The sequence below is a fragment of the Pogona vitticeps genome, chromosome 1, assembly GCF_051106095.1.
Source record: "Pogona vitticeps strain Pit_001003342236 chromosome 1, PviZW2.1, whole genome shotgun sequence".
Taxonomy (NCBI): domain Eukaryota; kingdom Metazoa; phylum Chordata; class Lepidosauria; order Squamata; family Agamidae; genus Pogona; species Pogona vitticeps.
In genome coordinates, this window is record NC_135783.1 from 348,929,489 (window position 1) to 348,941,829 (window position 12,341).

A 12,341-nucleotide genomic window follows, 5' to 3' on the forward strand; every position below is an offset into this window, starting at 1 on the left:
CGGAATCAAAGACAAGCAACAAGCAAGCCGTTTGTAAGTAAGATGCAGTTTTCATTTATCATCCATGCACATTTCTACTAACCCAGAGGAGATTTTTTTAAAATCTACACACCACCACTAAGAGAAACAGATTTTTAAAATTACAACGCTACGTTTCGTGTCTTGCAATCCACCCTGTCTGCTACACGGAGTATAATCTTAGATGTTCAAGTCCATAGATAGACAGTGCGCAGGGATTTTTTTTTTAAAAAAAGGAAAAGAACCCAAACCTAACAAAGGTGAGTAAAAATTATTTTGATCCCCTCGGAGTTCATTCAAACAATGAGTGACAGATACAGCATGAAGGTGGCTATAGAGGAGGGGGGGAATAGAGTATGAAGATACTTTAAACAGAAGTTGGTTCTTTTGTTATAGCAGCCATGAAGTGACTGATGTCCAATCAAGCTACCCACAGTGTGTTATATTGGAAATGGCCACATCGTTGGCCTTTCTCACATTTTCCAATCTTTTTTTTTTTTGCCAGAGAACAGCAGCACCAGAACAGCGACTACATGAACTCCTGTAACCTAAATATCACTTAGTAACACCCGACAATCTTGGACCATACACATACTACTTGCTAGGAACTGTCCACATCCCACATTTCTGTACAGTCGAGATAAGGGCCACAAAATACTGTATATGTTTTAACCCAGAAACAGAAATGAACCAAGAGCTCCATATGAATCATGGCGTCTCTTTCTTCACTGTATGATGTTGTAAATTAATCATAGACTGAAATGACTTCCCAGGGTATGTTAGTATGATACTTGTGATCATGAGCTGCCGTTCTTCTGATTGTGCCAAGTAAATATGGGGCTGCATTCATGCACAACGGTGACGGCAACATTTGACTTGCTGGTTCATCCACAGAGATGGCGATTATCTACAGGCGAAATGTCTGGTGCCTCTGCCAAAATGTGAGAGATCGCGGCCACCGAAAAGAAAAACGCAATTTGTGAAAGCATGTGCTAAGCTGGACTACTAAATGGAAGATCTAGAAATATTCTAAATAAAACAAACAAATAAACCATTTGGTGCTTCTTGAATATAATGTTTAAAGGCTTCTCTTCCCACTGGCAACCTATGGTGGGAAGGATCCAGGGAATTTCCCTTGAATCTGGCTATATGTCTCAGCAATCAAGCTACAGCACTGCACCCTTCTGCATCACCAGCGCCATGCCAAATACAATCCTAGTGGGCTGAACTTTCTGGCAGAGCATGCTGTCAGCTGACAAAATGCCCATAGCTATGAGAAACTCAGCCGGAGCTCTAGTATGGGGGTTGCCAAGATCTTATTTCTTATTGACATTTCCTGCCTTTGATTATAACATTGCCTCTGGTCTCTCTCATTGATGTTTGCTTGTCTGGATGATCCTTTGTCTCTGTCTACATGGTCAATTTCAACGTCATCGGGATGGAGGGACAGCCACCTTCCAAGATCCTGGAGCTAATGAAATGGCGATGCTTTGCCCAATTCTTTATTCTTATACAAAAGAGAGAAGATTGAACAGAAGGGTATTGTTAAGACTACGCAGAGTATTAATGTGGCTTTTCCTTGACATCTTTACCTTTTACGCTCAAAGGTATCATCAGGGGTTAAGGCCCTTTCTCTCTTGCAAGGCATACACTGTTGAGAGGTCTCTCATGAGAATTTTGCAAGCAAGATATCTAATCAGAAGCCCAAATGTATCCTACAAATAACCTTCTGGAGAATTAAGTTCCCAGACAGGCCAAATATATTTAAGATAACCACATGAACTGGTTAACCCCTTAGCAAACTTTTACCTATCTCCGAATGGTTCACATACAAACGAATGCCACTTGACTGCATTTCCAGAGTAGTTGAGAAATCCAAGTATTTCACAAACCAAGCCAACCGGGGAAGATTAATTCTTGGCGCAAAGATCTTTTGTGTGCTTGGCTTTCAATCTGGCAGAGAACTCAAGGTCTTGCTGACCTTGGCCGCGCTGGGAGACTGAGTATGGGGACCAGATAAGCAATTTCTCCAGACAGTTAGCTACAAAAAACTGCTTACAATTCACCCATGCAACGTATCCCTACCTTATTATGCTGGCCTCATGTCAGGGTTTGCTGGAGGTGGGGCATTTGAGTACCCAGGGCAGAACATTTCAATTGCACTTTTAGACTGATGTCCCGCCAACCTAGCGGTTCAAAAGCATATAAATGCAAGTAGATAAATAGGGACCACCTCGGTGGGAAGGTAACAGTGTTCCGTGTCTAAGTCGCACTGGCCATGTGACCACGGAAGATTGTCTTTGGACAAAAACGCTGGCTCTATGGCTTGGAAACGGGGATGAGCACCGCCCCCTAGAGTCGAACACGACTGGACAAAAATTGTCAAGGGGAACCTTTTACCTTTACCTTTAGACTGATGAACCCCATTGAGTGGAGGTTCTGCACAGGCTGTACTGAAATAAATGTGAACTTAACAGTCACAACACACAGCCCAAGCCAATTCTGTGATGCACGTGTGCTGGTGGCTCTTGGAAATGGGTTGCCATCTTCAATTATTGGTTTCTTATAAATGGGATGTGGTGGCGCTGCGGGTTAAACCGCAGAAATCTCTGTGTGGCAAGGTCAGAAGATCAGCAGTTGTAAGATCGAATCAACACAACGGAGGGAGCTCCCGTTGCTTGTCCCAGCTCCTGCCAATCTAGCCGTTCAAAAGCATGTGAAAATGTGAGTAGATAAATAGGTACTACCTCGGTGGGATGGTCATGGCATTCCGTGTCTAGTCGTGCAGGCCACGTGACCACGGAAACTGTCTAAGGACAAACGCTGGCTCTACGGCTTGGAAACGGGGATGAGCACTGCGCCCTAGAGTCCGACATGACTGGACTAAATGTCAAGAGGAAACTTTACTTTATTATAGACACATAACAGTCTAGTAGGTTTTTCCACCCATAGTACTGAACTCCAGCCAGTCCAGGTTTAAATAAGCATATTTTAAGTTTATGGCACCAGGCTGGAATACAACTTAGTGATTATTAAACCAATTATACAGGATTTGAGGAAAGTCAACACATTTGGCTTACAAAGAGTTTTTCAACCACTAAAATAAGCCTTTTTTTGTCCTATGCTCAGGGGGTTTCTTTTAAATTTTCCTTTGTGGCTGGATAATGATTACAGGGGAAAAAATATAAACAAGAACAAAAAGCAAACAAACTAGACGGCAGACCGTTTACTTAGGTTTTTCATCTTCAAAAGGAGCTTTCCTCTCCAAGCACCCCTAAACTGAGAGCAGAGATTCCCTTAGCTATTTAAATAACAATTGAATATAACAAAGCGATCTCTAGGGAGTCATAGAGTGAGAGACCAGAGTACAGTTTGTTTTCTCAAACTCTCCCCAGCAGATCTTTGCTTGTTTCAATGTCTCTTACGCTGGAAGTCAAGAAGAGAAAGAATCTCTACTAGCCTAGAGCTGGTGTAGGTTGAGAATTGAGCTTGGGGAAAAAAATGTGGACTCCAGGATTTTGGAAATTGTAATCCAGTAAGGAACACAGAGGATGAGATGGTTGGACAGTGTCATCGAAGTGACCAATATGAATTTGACCCAGCTCCGGGAGGCAGTGGAAGACAGGAGGGCCTGGCATGCTCTGGTCCATGGGGTCATGAAGAGTCGGACACGACTAAAAACGACTAAACAACAACAACAACAGAGGAAGAGCTCCAGACTCTGGTGGGCATGTCCTCTTTATCAGCTTGCTTCTAATGTATTTTGTAAGCAACCATCAGTAACAGGTCTGTTGGGGCAACTAAGCCCTGTTGCTATCGGTGGAGCTTGGTGACAATGGCATTAAAAGAAATGGCGAAACCTTAATGACAAGGGCTCATTCCTTTTTTCCTATCATTTTCTGGCTCACGGGCTCTGAGATTTCTAGGTTGGAAGTGGCTGGAACTAGGGACCCACTTCTTACTCAACCCTAATATGATAACTGAATTGGCCTTTAATCACACCATTAGCTTAAATGCCACATAGAATGGATGCGAGCCTTTTGCCTTATTTCTCATTAGTGGATGGTCTACGGGGGAAGAATCTTTTGCATCCATCTGCCTGCCTTCCAGACCCTGGAGGGAGAAGAAAGAGATCCTTGTGAACAGCCAGCCAAAGGCACCAGAAAAAGGAGGCGAGTGCTATGAAAATGGCTCATAAATTCAGCTCCATGGAGACCGGCCGAGATGCACAGACCAAACTAGCTGCAAGGTTTATTGTTTTAACGGTGTCAAGAGGGAGGGTCTTCAAATATCTGCGTGGAAAGCAACTAATGGCTGTGGGACATGTTTGGCAACACAGAGATGATTTTAAAAATTGCCTCTATCTGCAATAAAAGAAGAAATGTATATACTGTGCCCCCCCTTTGGTCCCATCCCAGGCATTCCACCGCTAGGAGTTATATTAAAATAGAATTATTGGTCCATTAATATGCAGTTTTTAATTCAGAACCCCCCATATTTGCCTGTGCTTGCTTTTCAGTGTTATCTCCTTCTAGGGGGTAAACACAGAAGTCACAACTAGCAGGAAACACTGCTGATGAACAAAGGTCAATAATGAACCAATTTCCTCGATCTTTTGACACTTATTGAAATTACGAACCTCTAAGCTGGCGGAACAAGTTCACATGATTTGGTGGGTAAGAGTATCTGAGTCAGGAGTTTGAATAGGCACTGTGCTTGGCTTGGTGATTTTGACTTATATACTGCCCCATAGTGCTAAAGCACATTCTGGGTGGTTTGTAATGCAGTTATGCAAGCAACAACTTGCCCACCCCCACCCCACCCCCAGCAAGATGGGTAATAATTTTACCAACTTTTGAAGGATAGAAGGCTGAGTCAACCTTGAGCCAGCTACCTGAATCTATCGGCACTTCAGATCCGTTTAATTTTTGACACCCTCAAAGCTCTAGTTGCTCCACCCTGGTTAGAGACCTAACTTTATACAGTGGTGCCTCACTTAACGAGGAAATCGCTGTATGATTAGGTTTTTGCGATCGCAAAACGATGGTTTAAATGGGGTTTTTCCGCTTTGTGATGATCGGTTCCCTGCTTCGGGAACCGATTTTCGCTTTACGACGATCAGCAAACAGCTGATCATCGGGTTTCAAAATGGCCACCGGCTGAAGAAAATCCTCCCCGCTGTTTTTAGGAAGGCTTTTTTTGCGTAACAGGCATTGGAAAATGGCCGCCCAATGGAGGATCTTCACTGGACAAGCAGGTATTCAGCCCATTGGAACACACTGAATGGTTTTCAATGCATTTCAATGGTTTTTTTAATTTCGTTTGACAATGTTTTCGCTCTACAGCGATTTCGCTGGAATGAATTAACGCCATCAGGCGAGGCACCACTGTACCTGGAAAACCCTGGGAGAGTCACTGTAAATCTGCTTCAACTTTTGGGTTGCATCCTGGGCCTGATGATTAGAAAAATGCCCGGCGATCTCCTATGGAGTGCTTCTTCCCGCATGATCCCACCTGCTTTAGGTGTAGGAAAGAACTCTTGTTTTAGGGCTCTCTTGGTTTAGAAGATCAGCCTGAAATGGATGATGTTTGCATAGTCTTCTTTGTTATGGCCCCAGCGATGGGAATCCACTCACATCTACAGTCTCAAGTGAAAACTGCTTTGACACGGGAAACACAACTGACTCAAGGTGCTTCTTGGTCATATCCAAAAGGAACTAGGAGATATTCTCCCAAAACAGGTGTTAGGATGCAATGGCTTGAATGGAACACTTGAGTGTTCCTTTCTCTTCCAACATGGCCCAGAAGAGAAAGGAAGATTCAAGTTGGCCATTGATCCATCTCTTCCAGTGTTGCACACCCTCGGCAGCATATCTCATCCACCCTGGGCAGATCTGACCGTTTGAGATGGGATTCCTGGCTTGTGGGTTGATTGCTGATGGCTTTTGTTCTTGCTTTACTTTAACGGTGGCGAGTTTTTACAACAGCACTAACAGTCCAAAATGGACTCTGACTACAAGTCCTACCAACTTCGACAGAGGAGAGATAGACGCACAGCCCTGCACCAAGAGAACGGACTGGGGTTAAAATGATTTAATTTGGATATTTATTTAGATTGTGTCCATCATTCTAGAAAAGCGCTTCTCACACCTTTCTCTAAACAACTGGGGGGGAGGAAGGAAGGAAGGAACTGATACATTTTAATTATCACGTTAGTATACTGGCATGCTTTAAAGGTCTGATGCTTTTTTTAAAAAAAATCATTACTGTGACTTCTAACAGGAACGACTGAGTTTACATAAACATGAAACATTACAAGGTCTCAGAAACCTGGTTTAAAGTAACAGTATTTTAAAAAGCTGCAGCCCTTCTGACTGAAAGAAAGAGAAAAAAGAAAATTGAAGGACATGTCAGGAACCCAGACACATTCTGAGTCTACGAGCTGTGCAGGAGGACTGTTTTTGCTACACAGCGAGATTTTTGTGGGCAGATTATGGCAGAGAGCCAATGCCTCCCCATCAAGGGCTGACTCCCTTCTTTTTTTTGTAAATAAGCATGGCAAGATTTGTTTTCACAACTGCAGCAGCCCTTCTGTGATGTTCACAGCAATTTCCCCTACGCAAATATTTACCAATTCAGAAGAAGGATTTAGTTTTTATCCTGGGCTGGTCGAGACATTTTTTTTTTCAGGGCCTTGGGCAGAAAATCCAAAGGAGGCCCGCTCCAAACGAATCCACACGGGAGAGGCAATTCACTAGACGCAAACCTAGTTTAGTTTAAGGAATTAATATTTATTTATCCGAATCTTGCATTTGCTTGCCCTCCGGTAAAACTTTCGGGGTGATTTAGAAAAGCTAGGTATAATTAAAAAAAATCAAAATATAATAGGGTTACATCTAGATGGAATTATATGGACATTTCTTAACGTGTTCCAGCTTCTACTGATATGGACATTGGAAACCCCACAACCTCCAAAATCTTTTCTAGAGTACTAGGGGAGGCATGTGGGGGGGAACACAAAGATCCAGTCCACAGGGACAAACCTACTCACATGGTTGGATGGAGACCACGGGAAAATCAGTGGCCCTCTCAATGTTGCTGGACTACACTTGCTCGTGTTCTTATCAACAGGCGGGGATGATGGGAGAGTTGGATTCTGGCAACATCTGGACAGTCACACCTGCCATACATACAGATTGAACTACTGGGGAGTCATCACCCCTCTTGATCACTACAGTTGGGCTCACGTTGCAGAATCTTCTGAGTTGTCTTCAACACACCTAAACTTCCTGATTTAATAGCCTGGAAAATTCTCTGTGTAAGGAATTTGCTTTATCTTACCCCACGGTGGCACTAATGATGAACTGACTAATCCTGTTACCTTTACAGCGTTTTTAGCAGAATTCATAAATTAACTGGCGAATTTGGGGCAGGCGCGAGAACCTGAATCCTTTCAAGATTCCACCTACCTACATTTCAATGTCAAGGCAAGGACCAAATGTTTTGACTGCAGAGACCAAGTAAAACATTATGTTTAAAGGTTTCTTTCTGTTTTTTTTTAGGAGTCAATGACACACTCATTTGCCACAGGAATTGAAATCGAGTGTGGGCTTTAAAATTCTGACTGTGTCCCATAAATATTTCAATTTAAATGATTAGGGAGTTTAAGGTATCAAAGCAACCGAATACATGAGCGGTCCGATCGCTAACTAGAACGATGCCAAAGTCCACTGGAAATAAATGCAATTTGCCCAAAGCCACACTGAAATAAACTGAATTGCAAGTAGCAACAGAGCAGTATTGTTTGCTCATGTGGCTCATACGCCAGGGCACAAATCCATTCCAACACGGCAGCATCTCTATAAAAGTCACCCCTGTGAGTTAGAAACAGCCACTGAGTGTGCATTTGCACATTTAATGAAAACACAAGAACTTACTATCCGACAAATCTAAAAGAAGGGCAAGGTCTAGGCCAGGTCTTCCTAGGATGTACAAATATAGCACAATACATGTCATCACACTCACTGTGCATGAGAGTTTGTGTCCCTCTTATGTGTAAATTACATGATATATGAAGCAGTCCTAAAAACCCGAGAAACCTTCAGTTCCCTCAACTATGGATCAGTTATGTTATCTTCTGATAACAGTGTATTTACTGTGTCCTTACTGTGTCTGTTTTAAAGTTGTATAATTTGGTGATGGGGGTGGCATTTGTTTGTACTGTTGCCTGCATTTGCAGTAGATTTATTCTCTGTTGCCTTGCCTCTGCCTTTTTTGAAGCAGTTCTTCAGGGTTTGTTTGCGACTAGTGCCAAAAAAACCCCCCCACAAATGGGGGAAAACAAAATGTAATGACCCCAAAGAGGGGGTCCCAGTGCACAAACACAAAAGAGACACTCCCCCAAAATCCCGAAATGAAACAAAAAATGGCAGGTTTTTGCCATGCACATCCCTATTGACCACACTGAATCAAGAATGATGGGAATTTCCTAAGGAGCAGCTATGTTTATTTGTTGAACAGAAGACAACCCAGAGCTTTGCAGGTCCTTAAAAACTCACAATTGGCTTACTTTTCTAAACTGCAATTTATTTCTTTAGAAGCATCAAATGTCCTGAGTTAGATGTATACACAGGAAAGGTTCAGTAACCACAGTAGTCCCACATAGCTACAGGTGGTCTATTACAGTACTTACTAAATCACAACTTAATTTCTTTCCCTTATAACTTTAGGATGAGACATTGCCTTTATGTTTGGTTCATCCATATTTTAAATCCAATTCCACAGAGGCTGAAAAGGGTACCTGCAAACATATAATAGTTCCAGCTTCAATTCTTTGCAACCTCAGTCAAAAGAAATCTCAGAGTTAGGAAACCCCGGGATTTGAACCGCTGCAGAGCTGCGAGAGACGAGAGCACCGGCTGAATGGCTCTGTGGTTTTACTGCGTTTCCTGTTTTCAACAGTACCCTTCACGGAAAGGTATTCAACTCACTGACGCAGGCTGCTTATCCTATCTCAAGTATCAAAAGAGATGATGAACAAACCTTCTTCTGAAAGAAATTATTTCAGGCTATGCTAGATAACTTTTGACATCTAACCTCGTTCTTAAGCTGGGGCCATTCCTCCTTTAGGAAGAGATTAAATCTGCACCTTCTAAAGGGTTTAGCTGTTGACGCTGCCCCTTCCCGAGAAGAAGGTCTGAGACTCCAAGCTTCAGAACGCGGAGGGATTACTAGACAAAGCTGATTATTCTCATCGTTAGAAATCCTCTGTCTTCCTCCTCTCCACTTTCTTTGCTCGGCGATCTTTTACTTACAGAACTCTGTCTAACTGCGACTCCCTGGCACACCTTCTTGGGTGTTTACCAGCTGGCAACCCCAGTGTACACACCAACCCACTTGCTAAATAAATGAGGGCATTGGCTCTCAAAGGTCCCTTAAGGAGAATGTAAACAGTCTCGTCAACAGCGTGGATTAGTCTTCAATTGGAACAAGAAGCATGAAGCGTGCTTCTCTCTGGCTGGCCGAGGATGAAACACTGGTGAGAGTTTTCAAAGCTTGCCTAGAATACACTGGCATCTACTTTTTGGCATGCTCATTCCCAGAAGTCAGAGAGGTGGAAACGGTGTTTGTTTATCTTCAAATGTGGGCTGAAAATAAAACTTTTAAAACATGTATGCCCTCCCTGAAAGTAATGTCTTACTGCTTTCTTTTCCACTGACAGCTGAATACCTTTGACTATTTTTAATTATTTAAATTATTTATTCATTTAAACAAGTTTTCCACCGTTTGAAGCCTATTTTTATATGTGAATAGTTTGGAGATCTTGCAGTATGAAACCGCGTGAAGGACAAAGAAAGACATAAAAACATTTCCATCTAAGAAACAGTACGAACCCACTTGAAGAATACAATCACAGACACTCTTTGTGTACATTCTATTTTGTGTATGTAAATTATAGGCTTGTGTATGTGTGTCATTGTTGCTATCTATAAACAAGGTGTCCTTTTTTCCAGCATTAAAGTGATTTTCCTATTGAGAAAAATATGCAAATGTTCAGAGTAAATTGCATGTGCAAATATGTAGCTTTTCATGAATGAGAAAGAGGTATTATGCATGCAAAGGGATGCAATCGGCTGAAGTATGCACTATGAGACATATAACGATTATGGGTAATTAGAGTCAGGAGTGCTGTCTCTAAACAAGAATTTAAACAATGGGCAATTCAAAGCTACCACATTGAAGACTGATGACTGAAGTATGATACAAATTTACATACCAGGATAATGCCATCACCCTTTCTATAGAAAACTGGATTATTCCCTTTTTTCTCCTCTCCCTCCTGTGCTACCAGTACACCATGCAAGCAATTCTTTGCAAAACCATATGAGGCCATGGTGGATTAATTAGAGAAACAATTACCATTCTGAAAGGCAACCGAAGACGCATTCTTAACATTTAAAAGAAAGAATATTTACATGCAGACACCGCTGTGGTTAGTTTCTCTAGCCATTTTCAGCCGCGTTGTTATCCACCACCATTACACGAGCATGCCTGTCTACCAAAATGCAACACACACATTGGCCACGATCTTCTCTATCAGTTTTACAAACAAACACACACAAAAGTACCGACGCGGACATGCCTGGGGGCTGCTCAACCAACGACGCCAGGACGAGAAGTCAAAACGGTGCCAAAATAATTAAGATGGAAGAATGGTGCATTGCAATCATCACCAGATGGAGGAAATTTAGATCGTCTTGGACATACACATTACCTGCTGCCTTTGATAAGCAGAGAACGTTCGTTCCAGGTCTTCAAGATCTAGCACTTTAAACACTTTGGCGTCATCAATGCTAGTCCACACGGTGCCTTCCAGCTTATTCTGGGGAGCAGGTGAGAAGGAGACAGGAAAAGCATTACTTGTAGTGTGCCATGTTTCTGTAGCGTCGAACCAAAAGCATATACTGTACATTATGAACGCCAATCTTTGGCAATGCCTTGCCCTTTCATCAAAACTCACATGTAGAGGTTTGGGTTTCCATTTTCCAGAGAAATAAGTGGCACGGATCTATCTCATCATTTGGGGGCACAGGAAAGAATATTAATTTTCAGAGACAATGAAGGTTTTTTTAAGGCTGATCTGTAGATCAAGGTCCATCTGGTATCTAGCATTTGGTTTCTAATGGCAGCCAGCCAAAGCTTTCAGATGCATTGAGAGGCAGGATATGGAGACCAAGCTCACTGTCTATGTTAGCTGAGTGAATTCCATAGGTTGCAGTGAGCGATGGGCACAGATCTCGGTTCGTAGGTTCGTGCTGGTTCCGACACATGGCACCTCCTCTCATTTCCCTGGTCAATGACCCATTCACCAGGCTGAGTGTGTTCCTCCTCATCTTCAGCAGTTTGAGCAACCCACAGCAGGAGCATGGTTTTTCCTGTACTGCCTCCTTGTCTGAGCGGGTGATCATTCAAGGGGGGGGGGGAGAGTGAAGTCCATGCTCCTGCCGGAGACTGGTTAAACAGCCAAAGTGGAAAAGAGAGGAGTGTACACAGACTGGTGAGTAAGGAATGGAGGTGCGGACTGGGCAGGAACATACAAACTGGCACAAAAACCTCCGAACGGAGGTTCATGCCGATCTCTAGATATAGTCCATCAAAACAACTTTTTTTCAACCGCTGCAAATTCTATTTATTTGGCACACCAGCTGTTTCTACTAATATATGTAAGTACTGCCATACAGCCTTTGGTCCTGGACAGCCATCCCAAGCAATCTTATCAAAATCCGACTCAAAAGACTGGAGAAAGAGCTGTGCAAATGGGTGAGAGGAAACGGGGCTAGACATGACTTTTCTAGGACATATCTACAGCTCTACCTCTTGTTATGTAGTCTTATCTCAGCGGTTTCTAACCTTGGGTAAACCCGGTTGTTCTTGGCCTGCCATTCCCTAGATGGCTTCCACCACCATGGCGGCTGGCCAGGATTTCTGGGAGCTGCGGTCCAAGGATACCTGGGTTACCCAAGGCTGGAAACCAATGTCTCAGCCAAAGGGCGAGATGGGAATAGCCACATAGAAATCAAATTAGGAAAAGCATTCTGTCAATCAGGGTGGAACGTTCCCCCAGGTCATGTGCACAAGAATCATGGGGAAAGATCATGAGATGCAGGGAATAATAAAGAGAGCTGGTCTGATGGCTGGAGCCAGCAGATATTCCTTGGCTTACAGTAGTCAGTGGAAGGGGAGAGAAAATGGCTGGCTACAGTTCCTACGATCTGCCCACACTGTTGGGGCTGATGGGTGGTGGAATCCAACAACCAGATTCA

At 43.0% G+C, this 12,341-nt stretch overlaps 1 protein-coding gene across 3 annotated transcripts in view; it reads right to left on the reverse strand.

Moving 5' to 3' along the window:
• The window catches only part of DAAM1 (dishevelled associated activator of morphogenesis 1), a 212,867-nt gene that overhangs the window by 28,223 nt on the left and 172,303 nt on the right, over positions 1–12,341 (reverse strand). For all 3 annotated transcript variants that reach the window (XM_072986827.2, XM_020802503.3, XM_078383891.1), the window contains exon 15: positions 10,793–10,900. In XM_072986827.2, the coding sequence (XP_072842928.2) occupies positions 10,793–10,900 (108 nt within the window). The remainder of the gene's footprint in view (positions 1–10,792; positions 10,901–12,341) is intronic.